Here is a 14725-nt window from a genome sequence, read left to right as displayed (position 1 = left end):
CCCCCAAATGCGGGAGGCCTGTACTATCTCAGCCTTGAACAGATGTCTCTCCACCATCAATCCATTTAGTATGGTTCCCCAATGTATCTCTCTCAATTCACATCTCATGCCCTCATAGTTCCCTATATTTAGATTCAGGACCTGAGCTTGGGATTTGACTACTTCACTCTCCAACTTAATGAAGAATTATATCATATTATGGTTGCTCTTCCCCAAGGGGCCCCAGACAGTAGGATTGCTAATTAATCCTTTCTCTGCCAGAGTATATGTATAACCAATTTACTTTTATGGGAAAGTACATTGTGGGTCAAGTGTGGGATTGCCTCATAATGTGGCCAAAGCAGCATGAAATGGAAGAATCGTATTGTATAGCACAGGGGGATTCTGGGAGGGGTGATATGAACTGTTAGATAGCAAAGATCATTGAGAATTGTTGGCTGCTGACAAAGAACATGTTAATTACACAACTGAAAGCATGATTTTTTCCTGGCATATTCATTACAATTCCCTAAGAGTACGCATAAGAGGGCAAGGATCAGATGGTCAATCCAATGTGATCATTTTCATCCTGATAGAGGAGGAGGTGCTTGAGATGACAATAAACCATTGGAGTCAGATCATTGAGTGAGGTGAGGTTGGAAGATGACGAGATTCCAAGAGCACATCGATCTCGCTGTAAATATGCTGCTGAAGAGGTGTGAGGGCTGGGGAAAGGAGGAACTGGAGAATTTGGCAGGGAGGTAGCATTGATGGCTTTTGATGTTGGATACTTGCAGAATTTGGGGATAATTGAATGTCTCAATGTTGAAGGGGCTGTGATGTAAACCCTGGCACCATCTCCGAATGGTGTGAGTGAGAGTTTTAGGAAGCATGTCTCTCTGAAGTGACCTCAGATGATTAAGGTGTGCTTCACTCTTATTTATTTCTCCCACAGATGAAATCTCGGCAACTGCAACCACTAGACCTAAGGGACCAACTTTACTTCAGAGGAGAAAAAGCCTTAGAGCATATTCCACTATGTCTTTGCTCCACACCTAGCACCAGTGCAGATACACACATCTCAGTGGAAATGAATGTCAGTTCAAATGGATCCACTTACGATGCAAGCATATCATGATCACAAGACCATCAGTTTGAGGCTGAGATAGTACAGGCCTCTCGCATTTGGGAGAAGTGTTGGGAAAGGTTGATGACAAACACCTGGAATTGTCCTTTAGGTGGCAGATGCTGGACATGCAGCATGCGGAGATGTGACAGGGATTCCAGAGGGGTTGCACTGGCATGGTCAGTGGAGGAGTCCATCTAGGCTATGACCAACTCTTCAGAATACATGACTTCCTCCAACGAGAGATTGATGACTCTCAGGGAGGGCCAAATCCAGAACCTTACGGATGGGATATTGGTTATCAGTACTAACCCGAGTTCCACTATTGTGTATCTGTGCTCTGGTATCCAGAGCCAAGATGAAAAGGGGAGTCAAGGCATCTGGAGTCACAGCTAGGACTTGGTTCTTCTCAAGAAAGCAGGAAGCTGAGTGAGTAGGCAAATGCATGTCAGTTGCTGCATAAGGTAGATAAATGTAAGGGTATCAAAAACAGGAAAGCAGATTATTATTTGAATGGCTATGAATTAAGAGTGGGGAATATACAACGAGACCTGGGTGTCCTCATACACCAGTCACTGAAGTTAAGTACGCAGGTGCAACAGATGATAAAGAAGGCAAGTGGTATGCTGGCCTTCACAGTGATAGGATTTGAGTACAAGAGCAGGGATGTCTTGCTGCAATTATACAGGGCCTTGGTGAGACCACACCTGGAATATTGTGTGGAGTTTTGGTCTCCTTATTTGAGTAAGGATGTTTTTGCTCTAGAGGGAGTGCAGCGAAGGTTTACCAGATTTATTCCTGGATGGCAGGACTGACATATTAGGAGAGATTGAGTAGGTTAGGAGTATATTTACTGGATATCAGAAGAATGAGAAGTAATTTCATAGAAACCTATAAAATTGTAACTGGGTTATAGAGAGTAGATGCAGGAAGGATAAGAGCGTAAGAAACATAAGAACATAAGAAATAGGAGTAAGAGTAGGCCATCTAGCCCTTCGAGCCTGCCCCGCCATTCAATAAGATCATGGCTGATCTGAAGTGGCTCAGTTCCACTTTCCCGCTTTCTCCCCATAACCCTTAATTCCCTTGCCTACCAAAAACCTTTCTACCCGTGTCTTTAATATATTTAGCGAGGTAGCCTCCACCACACCAAGGGGCAGAGAATTCCAGAGATTCACCACCCTTTGAGTGAAGAAGTTCCTCCTCAACTCCGTTCTAAACTTCCCCCCCTTATCTCGAGGCTGCGCCCTCTAGTCCTGCCGTCCTTTCTGAGCGGGAAGAATCTCTCTACCTCTACCCTATCCATCCCCTTCATTAACTTATACGTCTCTATAAGATCCCCCCTCATCCTTCTAAACTCCAACGAGTACAAACCCAGTCTATTCAGCCTCTCTTCATAGTCCAACCCCCTCATCGCAAAAACCCAGCTTGCAGGTGCAGCAGGTGGTCAGGAAGGCGAATGGGATGCTGGCCTTCATAGCGAGGGGGATTGAATATAAAAGTAGGGAGGTCTTGCTGCAGCTGTATAGGGCATTGGTGAGGCCGCAGCTGGAGTACTGTGTGCAGTTTTGGGCGCCGCACCTGCGCAAAGATATTTTGGCCTTGGAGGGAGTGCAGAGGAGGTTTACTAGGCTGATACCGGAGTTGAGGGGGTTGAGCTATGAGGAGAGGCTGAATAAACTAGGCTTGTACTCGTTGGAGTTTAGAAGAATGAGGGGAGATCTCATTGAGACGTATAAGATGATGAATGGGATGGATAGGATAGAGGTGGAGAGACTCTTCCCGCTCAAAAAAGACAGTAGGACTAGGGGGCACAGCCTCAAGATAAAGGGGGGGCAGTTTAGAACGGAATTGAGGAGGAACTTCTTCACTCAAAGGGTGGTGAATCTCTGGAATTCTCTGACCATTGAAGTGGTGGAGGCTGCCTCGCTAAATATTTTTAAGACGCGGGTTGATGGGTTTTTGATAAGAGAGGGGATTAAGGGTTATGGGGAGAGGGCGGGAAGGTGGAACTGAGCCACGACAGATCAGCCATGATCTTATTGAGTGGCGGGGCAGGCTCGAAGGGCTAGATGGCCTACTCCTGCTCCTATTTCTTATGTTCTTATGTTCTTATGAACCTCCTCTGCACTCCCTCCAAGGCCAAAATATCCCTGCGCAAGTGCAGCGACCAAAACTGCACACAGGACTCCAGCTGCAGCCTCACCAGTGCCCTGTACAGTTGCAGCAAGACCTCCCTGCTTTTATATTCTATCCCCCTCGCTATAAAGGCCAGCATCCCATTTGCCTTCCTGATCACCTGCTGCACCTGCAGGCTGGGTTTTTGCGACTCATGCACAAGGACCCCCAGGTCCCTCTGCACCGTAGCATGCTGCAGCTTTTCGCCCTTTAAATAGTAATCCCTCCTACTATTATTCCTGCCAAAGTGGATAACCTCACACTTGCTAACATTGTACTCCATCTGCCAGGTCCTCGCCCACTTGCTTAGCCTATCTAGATCCCTCTGCAGACTTTCCACACCCTCCGCACAATTTGCTTTTCCACATATCTTTGTGTCATCAGCAAATTTCGACACCCTACACTCAGCCCCCTGCTCCAGATCATCTATATAAATGGTAAATAGCTGAGGCCCCAGCACCGATCCCTGGGGCACTCCACTAGTCACCAACCGCCAATCAGAATAGCACCCAATGGAGGGGGAGTTCAGAACCAGGGGTCATAGTCCAAAGAAACCTTTTAGGACTGAGATGAGGTGAATTTTTTTAAACCAGAGACTGGTAGGCCTGTGGAATTTACTATCACAGAAAGCAGTTGAGGCCGAAACATTGTATGTTTTCAAGAAGGAGTTAGACATAGTTCTTGGGGGTGAAGTGAGTCAAAGGATATGGGGGAAGGCTGGATCAGGCTATTGAGTTGGATGATCAGCCATGATCACAATGAATGGCGGAGGAGGCTTGAAGGGCCAAATGGCCTCTTCTTGTTTCTTTTTTCTGGGGTTCTGTGGAAGGTCAAATGGACATCACGGCAGTGATGAGCAGGTGCTGCCACCATCAGAAGGAATTCGCATGGCCTCTCCTCTGCATTTCTGCTGTTGGCCCAAATGTCTGAGTATCACAATTAAGCTTCCTGACACACTGCAGGAGACTCCCACCCCAGGCCAGGATCCTGAGTCTCAGGTGACCAGAAAATGCCCACTAAAGTAATCCCAAAGAGGTTATGGAAAGGGCATGAGAGTCAGCAGCCTGTCTCCAGCACAGCTGTGGGTGAGGGGGCAGCACCACACAATAGCATCTGGAAATGATTTAAGAAAACACATTAGTCACATATGTGTTCACAGGGCTGATTGCTTATTTTTGTTCATTCTAAAATGTTTTGATTTATTTTGTCAATTATAATTTTTCTTTGCACTTCTGGCTGCAGATGCATTAATGTTTAATGTTTATGACATGTTGGTTTTGACTTGGATTGATTGAAAGCTCTCAAGGGGTTGTGCTCATATGCTGTGATTAACCACCACATTGGCACTTGGCAAGCCACTTTGTTTTGATGTGCAGGGGATACCAAGGAAAAGCGAGTACAGCCAAGGTGGTCATATAGATCAAATTATGTCTTGTTAATGAAATCTTCACACTATTTGTGAACCTCGCATCTCTCTGGCATTTAAAGCATCCCATCATGGCTTGTATAGCTGACTGGCATGACTCAGCCTCATCATCATCAGATTTATCCTCAGGCTCCTTTTCAGAGGATGGGCTTCGTTCCATTTGATCCTCCTCTGCCAGGACTTTTCTCTGGAGCTTCAGCTAGTGCAAGGCACAGCATAGCATGAACATTGGTGATATACAAGCAACAGAATATTGCAGAATGCCACCTGAATGGTTCAAACATTTAAATCTCATTTTGAGCAGAATGATGGCCCTGGTGGAAGTAGTCTCTCTTTATACCTCTTCTCAGGCTCTGTGCACACAGTTTTTGACCCTAATCCATAATCTATCTCTTGAAGGGGCATCCCTTATATCCCAGAAGCCACTGATCCAAAGGTTGCTGTGCATAAAACATCTCTGGCAGCTGGGAATGTCTAAGTATGTGGACATCATGGCAGCTCCCAGAATGTGTCCACATCTGCATTATCCTTTGTTATGATCACATACAAGACGCCCATTGGTAGAATGGTCAATTTTTCTGTTCATGAATGCCTCTGACTGTCCCAATATTGCTTTAATTGAGGCACGTGTGCAATCGATAACCCTTGCACTTTTGTGAATCCTGCAATGTTAGCAAATCTTCTGGTTCTTGTTGGTGTTAAATGAAATGAATGCATGGGCATGCCTGAATATTAAGTCTGTGAAAATATTTATACAATGATGAGCTGCTGACTGCGAAATCCTGCAAAGGTCTCTGTTTGGTTTTGAAATGTAACCAGTCTGATTGATATCTCTGGCTTTCTGTAGTCATGTGTTCTCACAACATTACTGACAGTAATTTCTACTCTTTGCTTTTTAATGGTAAGTGATTTCTTTGCATGAACTAAATCCATAACTGTTTAACACCAAGGACTTTAATTCTACAGTTAATCCATTTCCTATATTTAACACACTGCCAAATCATAAAGTGCAACTGCATGAAGATTTTTAAATAGCTATGAAATAAAGGTAATTTAAAATGATTCCTGCATAACAGCTAGGTAACTCCATTCAGGGTTTAAGTTTATCCCAGTACAGCTTAGTTCACTGATTTCAGAATCACAGAATTGTTACAATGCAGAAAGAAGTTATATAGCTCATCATGCCTGCACTGGTTGTGTGTACGAGCAATTCCCTGAGTGCATCCTCCCCATTACTGTCCACAACCTTCCTTTTCAGATAACAGAATGATTCCCTTTTGAATACTTCGTATTTCAAGCAGTGTATTCCAAACTTTAACCACTTGCTGCATGAAAAAGCTTTAACTCATATAATTTTTGATTCTTTTGTCAATTTAAATTTGTGTGGTCTTGTTCTCGATCCTTTCATAACTGGGAGCAGTTTACTGTCAGTAAAGTGACAAGTAGAGCTTTGTTACCATCATTTAACATCATTATATAGACTCTGTTCAGACACCTCATGATTTTGGCTGTCTCTATTAAATCTGCTCTCAGTCTACTTTTCTGCAAGGAAAATAGTCCCAACTTCTCCAATCTATCTTCTTAACTGAAGTTCCTCATCCCTGAAACCATTTTTGTGAATCTTTTCTGCACTCTCTCCAATGCCTTCACATCCCTCCTAAAGCACAATGCCCAGAACAGTCCCAACTTCTCCAATCTATCTTCTTAACTGAAGTTCCTCATCCCTGAAACCATTTTTGTGAATCTTTTCTGCACTCTCTCCAATGCCTTCACATCCTTCCTAAAGCACAATGCCCAGAACAATGCCAACTTCTCCAATCTATCTTCTTAACTGAAGTTCCTCATCCCTGAAACCATTTTTGTGAATCTTTTCTGCACTCTCTCCAATGCCTTCACATCCTTCCTAAAGCACAATGCCCAGAACAGTCCCAACTTCTCCAATCTATCTTCTTAACTGAAGTTCCTCATCCCTGAAACCATTTTTGTGAATCTTTTCTGCAGGCTCTCCAATGCCTTCACATCCTTCCTAAAGCACAATGCCCAGAACTGGACACAATACTCCAGCTGAGGCTAAACCAGTGTCTTCTAAGTTCAACTTATTCTCCTTGCTCTTGTATTCAATGCCCCTATTACTAAAGATTAGGATACTGTATACTTTGTTAAAATGCTCTTTCAACTGATCCTTCAATGACTAATGCACATACACTCCCAAGTCCCTCTGCTCTTGCAACCCCTTGTAGAATTGTACCATTCATCATATATTATTTCTCCATGTTCTTCTTACTAAAATGAATCACTTCACATTTCTCTCCATTGAACTTTGTCAGTCACCTGTCCACCTATTCCATTAATTTTTGAATGTATGTCCTTTTGAAGTTCTGTACTATCCTCCTCACAGTTTATAATGCTTTCAAGTTTTGTATCACAAGAAAACTTTGAAAATATGACCTGTACACCAAGGCCTAAATCATTAATGTACATTAGGAAAAGCAAGGGTCCCAGCACTGACCCTGAGGAACTTCACTACAAACATTTCCCCAGCCCAAAAATCCTGCAGTATTGCTCTTTGTTTCCTGTAATTCTGCCAATTTTGTCTCTTTCATTCCATGGGATATAATTTTGATCACAAGTCTGTTTTTATGACATTATATCAAAAACCTTTTGGAAGTCCATGTACATCATATCAATAACATTGCCCTTATTAACCTTCTCTGTAACCTCTTCGAAAAAACTTCAGCAAGTTCGTTAAACATGATTTTCCTTTAAGAAATTCATGCTGGCTTTCTTTAATTAACCTGCATTTGTTATGTGACCATTAATTTTGTCCCAGATTATTGTTTCTAGAAGTTTTTCCGTCACTGAAATTAAACTGACTGGCCTATAAATGCTAGGCTAAGATTCACATCCTATTTTAAACAAGAGGTAATGCTTGCAATTCTTCAGTCCTTCTCTGACAACAGCCCCGAGTCTGAGGAAGACTGAAAAATTATGGCCAGTGTCTCTGCAATTTCCATTTCACTTCCTTCAGAATCCTTGAATGCATCTCATCAGGTCCTGGTGCCTTGTCAACTCTTAAGTATAGATAGCCTACTCAATACGTCCTCCATATCAATTTTAAACCTTTCTAATGTCTTGATTACCTCTTTAACCATGGCTTGGGTGGTATCTTCTTCCTTGGTAAAGATAGATGCAAGATATTTATTTAACACCTCAGCTGTGTACTCTCCCTCCACACATAAATCCCCTTTTGATTCCTAATCGTCCCTATTCCTCATTTTACCACCATATTTTTATATGCTTTCAGGAGACTTTGAGATTCCTTTTTATGTTGGCCATGAATCTCTTTACTGATTCTTTATTTTCTTCCTTATTTGCTTTGCTACCTCTCCTTTCAATCTTCTATATTCAATCAAGATCTCAATTGTATTTTCTGTCTGCCACATACGATAAGCATTCTTTTTCTTCTTTATCATGATTTCTGACTATTTTGTCATCCAAGAAACTCTGGCTTTGTTTGTCCTACCTTTCCCTTTTGAGGGAATATCTCACTTTTGAAGATAGCCCATTGGTCAGTTTTTGTTTTTCCTATTCAATTATTCATGCTTGATCATTCAGTGAAATCAGTGCTGTTGTGCACTTTAGCTTCATTTACTCAGCCTGCCCGTTATGATCTTGCTTTACCTGCACCCTCACCATTATATCTGAGTGTCCTGATAATCAATTGTTCCCATTGCACATGTCTGGTATCCTGATAATCAATTCTGCCCATTGCACACTTCTCATTGGAAGACAGTGAGAAGTCAGCTGGCATGATTTAAATGAGGTTTAGATGCATCTCATTCTGTCATAGGTGGGAAATAAACTCACTAATATGATTTTCTGCTGAAACTCTGCTGGCAGTTAAAATTCAGGACTCAATTATAAGAAGTGACAAGTAGAGCTATGTTACCATCATTTAACATCATTATATAGACTAATCAAAAGATAAAATAATGCCCTTTTACTATCAACACAGGAAAACACAGAACTGAATCCTGTAAAAACAAGCTTAGTGGTGTTTTTTTCTAATTGTCAACTCTTGTGATACATGCGGTTGTAGCAATACATTGTTAAATCAACCAATAAGCCACAGCACATGAAGTTGTGTATCCAAAAGGATTACAAGGCAGATTGTTCTTTCCTCTCTTTTGCTTTAACACAGTGCAGGAATTCTAGTTTGTTATTAGATGTCTAAAAAAATGCTTCTGAACAGCATATGGGTGTGTTTAAATGAAAGAATAACAATGAACAAAGAAAATCAGTATGGATTATGATTGGATTTGAAAAACTAAATGCATTTCTTCAGATGGACATTTTTCATATATTATATCCCATCCACTATAAATGTAGCTTTCAGAAGCCAGGTTATGGAAAATTAGCAGGTGGAATATTTATTGCAATAAACTAGTCTTCTCAGAATTCTTTGGAAAATAAGAGAAAATTATAGATTTATGAACCTTCTTTTGCTTGGTATAACACCCATCTCTTCACTGTCTCCTTCAGGTGTGACCATTCGTGCCTGCCACCATTCATCATCAGACGCATTGATAACATGCAGAATGTCCCCGTATTTGAAGCTGATGCCTTGACTTGGAAGACCACTGTCCTTGGTTTTGTCATAGTCAAATAGAGCTCTGAAAAACATATTTCAAAGGGTTAAGTCTTGCATTTACTGTTAGACAAAATCACTTGCTGTTGTTTTAAACATATATCATTATTTACATTCAAAATATATTGATATTGTTTTGTGCTTTTTCATTTTTCACACTTAGCAACGTACAATAATGGGTGCCACACAGCCTCAGAGCTCATACTTATTTCATAATGAATGTGCTGGTTAAATTTCTGGGGTTACTCATTTGAATGCGAATCATATTGCTAGGCAGTAAATGTTAAAGGGAAATGCGCCATTTTCTAGCCTCCCCCACATACTCCCCCACATGTTATCTCCTACAAGTACAGGACAGCTCTTTCATCTATTCAGTGATAAAGTCTACATTGTTTCTCACCTGCCAATCCAAGATCTAAGTTAGACAACAAAGCAGCTGTAAGGGAAAATTTTCAGGACTGAGTTTCCTCAATGCTTTCTCATTGTAGGTCTTTATTGAACTGATCTTAAGATAGCCTCCTCCAGAGGGATGCCTCATGGCAGAGAGAGGTCACATGATTATAAAGCCAGATAGGACATGTAAAACTGATTGCATTTCTATCCCAACAGTGCAGATATATTTTAAATGAAAACAGTGTTGCATCAAAACTAGCCCTCAATTTTCAAAAGCTATGCTAATTCTTTGGGTCAACATGTAGAAATCACTTACCTGAGGATGATGCTCACTGGTTTCAAATAACCAGAATGCCCTCAGCAAAGTACAACGCAAAAAGTTATAAGCACAGAACCTATTAGATCTGGCAGCTTACTGCACTTATTACTATCAATGTACAATGCTAATATTCAGTAGGAAAACAAATAGCACAGGAATTGCAAATTAATCCTACTGCTCAGCTTACATATTTTTCCATTAAAAATTAATCTGCACTACTTACAGAGAAGGTTTAGAGAAGAATTATAGGAATGCCAGAGGAAATCATGAAAGTATAAAAATATGAAAAAGAACCAATTAAAAGGGTTAATTTTCCTAAAAGTCATAACTCATCAGGACTGCACTTTACAATACTGACAGATTTGATTCATCTCATTGTGATTCTTTGATATCATTAATTGTGCTAAAAGGACAGGAGGGTGCCAAATATCACTCCTTTATACCAAAAATGGAAAGGGGTAAACCAAATAACTATAAATCAGCCATCATGTCAGCGCTAGGAAAACTGCATGCACGTGATATTCAGTCATTCATAAAAGAGATGTCATTACCTAATGTACAGTAAAATATTAAGAGAATAAATAACCCCAATAAACCTCTTTACTGGAGTATCACTCAAAGTTTATTTATTAGTGTCACAAGTAAGCTTACATTAATACTACAAGGTTTCCAGCTAAAACAAATCTTAAACAAAGTATAATTGTTATTTCTAATTACATTGAAAGGAATATATTTCCTTACTTAATCACTTGATCCATGTTATAGTTTACACAGTTACACAAAGTTCTTTTGTCCATTATTTTTTATCTGAATAAGAAATGCTTCTTTCTTTATATAAAGAAGCAGTTTTAAAAACAATTCCTTCCCATTGCATATTTGGTCACAGTTTTGTTGGTCTGATCTTATCAATAATAATCAAAATTACCACTGATATGAGAAACTAAATAAATCACAGAATGCCTCATCAGAATGTGGGAGCAGAAGTAAACACTGAGTTCCTCAGGCCTACTTTGCCATTCAATTCAATCATAACTGATCTGCACTTCCTTGTTTTGACTGCATCTTGCTTGAACACACAAAGGACTTTATTGTGGCCTTTACTTTCTTGCCTGTCCCTATAACTTTTCACATCCTTGTCTGTTAAGAATGTATCTAACTGAGCCTTAAGCATATTTGATGGGATAGATTTTGTTGTGCCCTACTGGGTGTTGGGGAGTGGGAGGTGGTAAGCAGAGACCATATAAAACTGGCAGCACACCATATTTTTACCCAACTCTGGACTGTCCCTCATAATGCATGAAGCAGATCGGCACTGAAATTGGCAACTTGACTGACATTTGTAAATAATGGAGGGTAAACTGAACTTGTTTAGAAACCATCTGATCTCATAACATGGTTAGTGTAGGCAAGCAGGCATGACTGTTTTTAAAATGTGGAAAAGAGGGGTACAATATTTGGGGGGGGTTGACTTTGAACATCCCCTCCGAAGGTAGTTACCTCCCTTTCTTCCTCCCCACCCAAATCCTCAAAACCCAATAACCTTGGCTTACCTGAGTCCGAATCTATAGGGGCCTTTAACCTGAGTCTGCTTGCTGTCCCAGCAGCACTCACTACTGAGCTCTGCTCTGGCACTGCTAGGACTTCAAGAATTGTTGGCTAATCCCAAGGGTAGGACTTCCTTAGAGCCATGGGGCAGAGGTCCCACATTTCCCTTGCTATTGCTGACCATAGTATGTTATTGCTGCTGTGTAGATTTGTTTTTCATCAGTCGGTTTTCAATCAACATTTCAGTCAGGGGTTGAGCAATATATCTCTCATAACAGCCAGCCCAATGACCCCACCTTCACAACTCACTGGGGAAGAGAATTCCACAGACTAATGATCCTCTGAGAGAACACAATTCTCCTCATCTCTGCCTTAAATGAGAATCCTCCCCCCCCCTTATTTTTAAACTCTGTCCCCCAATTCTAGTATCTCCAATATGGGAAATATCCTTTCAGCATCCACCCTACCAGTGCCTTTAGGATCTTGTTTAAGATTACCTCACATTCTTCTGAATTCCAATGGAATTCCTCATAAAACAACTCCTTCATCCCACAAGTCAGTTGAGTAAACCTTTACTGCACATTCTCTGATACATCTTTTCTTAAGTGAGACCAAAACTATACACAGCCATTCATGCCGCATTTCTACTGCAAGTGCTGAATTCGCAAAAAAACACTCCTGTTGGTTTTTTAGCGGATTTTCAAAATGAATCTCCCATACTCTGAGCACTGTAGAGTGCCTCAGGTCACATCAACATTCAGTATATCTGGGGCAAAGCTTCCCTACTTCATTTCCCTTGCAAGGAATGGCAACCTCCTATTTGCATTTTTATTAACTTCCTGTACCTGAACAGCAACAATTTGCAATTGATGTACTAAGACACTCAGATCCCTCGGTATTGCAGAGTTCTGCAATCTCTCTCCATTTTAATAGCATATTCTATTCTTCCTGCCAAAGTGGCCCAGTTCACAATTTCCTATATTAGACTGCACCTACCATATTTTTCCCATTCATTTAATCTATGTATATTCCATTTCTGACTCCAATTAACTACTGTCCCTCCAGTTTTGCAGTGTTTCTTCTTAGCTTACAAAATTCATGGGCACGATCTTATCAGCCATTCATGCCGCATTTCTACTGCAATGAGAATTTGCCACCCAGCCAAATTGACATTCATTGCAATGGGGTGGGAAATCCCACTGGCATGAACAGCCATAACATGTCTTTTCTCTCTGGTGCAAACTCTGAAATCTCTTCTTTGAATTTTCTCTATGTCTGCATCACTTGACAACTGGCGCTTGGTCCATGGACCATGTTTTTAAAGAGCTGTAGTAATTTGCGCTCATGTGAAATCACGCTGGTGAATGGGAAAATTCGGTGAGGCTGAACATCTGACTTTAACCTCACTAATGATATTCAAATACATTCAAATCAGGTTCTTGCCCTTACATCAGCAGGAAGGAGAAAAGAAGATTGTGTTTTGGAGTTCCATCGACATAGATCCTGTTCTAGCCAGAGCTAGACGCCATAACGAGTATTGCACTCATGGCGAATGGCCCTGGAAAATCATGATCATTGTTCAAAACACCTGCCAAAACCTCCTTAATAATGGATTCTAATGTTATTCCTATGACAGATGTTAAGCTAACTGGCCTGTTGTTTCCTGCATTCTGATTCCCTCTTTTCTTGAATAGAAAGAAGAGTCACATTCATTACTTTCCAATCTGATGGGGTCTTTCCAGAATTTGAGGCAATTTGAAAACTTATAACTAATGCATCTATCATCTCAGCGACCATGTCTGTGGGCACACTCTTAAGTTTGTACATTCTGCCCCTTCCTACCACAGTCTGATCTTCATTACCTTTATTGCTAATTTGTTCTCCTGCCTTGTCCTCTATCTTTAATTTATTACACTTACCCTGACTTGGTCTCCTGCCCTCAAGCTTTAGGTTAAAGACATCTCTACACCCTAGCTATATTACTCGCCACAACATTGGATCCACCTCAGTTTAGGTGAAGTCCCAATAGTATAGCTCCCAATTTCCCCAATATTACTGCCATTGCTCCATGAGTCAAAGCCCATTTATTCCACATCAATCTTTGAGCCATAAAAATTCAATTTTCTAATCTTATTTGACGCAAAGCATTTGCAATAAAGCCAGGATTCTCCCCAAAAAAAATTCGAAGTGCTGAATTCGCAAAAAAAAACTCCTGTTGGTTTTTTAGCGGATTTTCAAAATGAATCTCCCATACTCTGAGCACTGTAGAGTGCCTCAGGTAGATTCACTTCGAAAGTTCAGGTGTGGGGCCTATTCTTGCTGGAAAGCCCCATCGCTGAACAGTCATGCAATGCTGCCCTTCCAATTCCCGCTACTCCCGATCACTGGCGTCCCAGACATCTCCAAATGTCCAATGGGCAGTGCCAAGATATCCCTTGGACATTGCCATTTTGCCTCTTGGGCAGTGCCAGGGGGCCAGAATGGCACTGCCACACTGGCAATGCCAAGGGGCACCAGCCCCTTACCCCCGACCTCTTGGGGGGGCCTCCATGGCCTCCCTTCATTCCAGCAGGTTTGGGCCGCCAGTTCCCCATTAGTGGGGAGCTAATGTAAACCCCGCTGGAGTGAACTACTCCTGGCAGGGGGTGGGGAGGCTAGTGACCTGAAGACTTTAGTCCCAGGCCCCCAATAGGATTTAAATTTAGAGGATGAGAGGGGGGATTTAGTGGTAGGGGATGGGGAAATGGCTGAGGCCCTGAATAACTTTTTTGTTTCGGTCTTCACGGAGGAGGACGTGAGTAATTTGCCAGGTGTTAGCAATGGAAAGATGGTAGGAGTGGAGGGCCTGAATGACATTATTGTCACTAGAGAGGCGGTGCTCGACATACTGGAGGGACTGATTGTGGACAAGTTCCCAGGACCGGATGGAATGCATCCAATGGTTCTGAAGGAAATGGCGGAGGTGATAGTGGATGCCTTGGTGATTATTTTCCAAACGTCGCTGGATTCCGGGGAAGTGCCGGAAGATTGGAAAATGGCTAATGTTACGCCGTTGTTTAAGAAGGGTGGCAGGCAAAAGGCGGGGAATTATAGGCCGGTTAGTCTAACGTC

General features: G+C 41.6%; 1 protein-coding gene across 11 annotated transcripts in view; it reads right to left on the bottom strand.

Annotated features, from left to right (window-relative positions):
• The window catches only part of dlg2 (discs, large homolog 2 (Drosophila)), a 941559-nt gene that overhangs the window by 89870 nt on the left and 836964 nt on the right, over positions 1-14725 (bottom strand). For all 11 annotated transcript variants that reach the window (XM_080197062.1, XM_080197064.1, XM_080197065.1 and 8 more), the window contains one exon: positions 9206-9382. In XM_080197062.1, coding sequence (XP_080053188.1) covers positions 9206-9382 — 177 coding nt within the window. The remainder of the gene's footprint in view (positions 1-9205; positions 9383-14725) is intronic.

This window comes from Carcharhinus amblyrhynchos, chromosome 10 (assembly GCF_965287045.1).
Source record: "Carcharhinus amblyrhynchos chromosome 10, sCarAmb.v2.hapA, whole genome shotgun sequence".
Classification (NCBI taxonomy): Eukaryota; Metazoa; Chordata; class Chondrichthyes; order Carcharhiniformes; family Carcharhinidae; genus Carcharhinus; species Carcharhinus amblyrhynchos.
The sequence above is the reverse complement of the archived record's forward strand: the minus strand, read 5'-3'. Positions and strand labels throughout refer to the sequence as shown.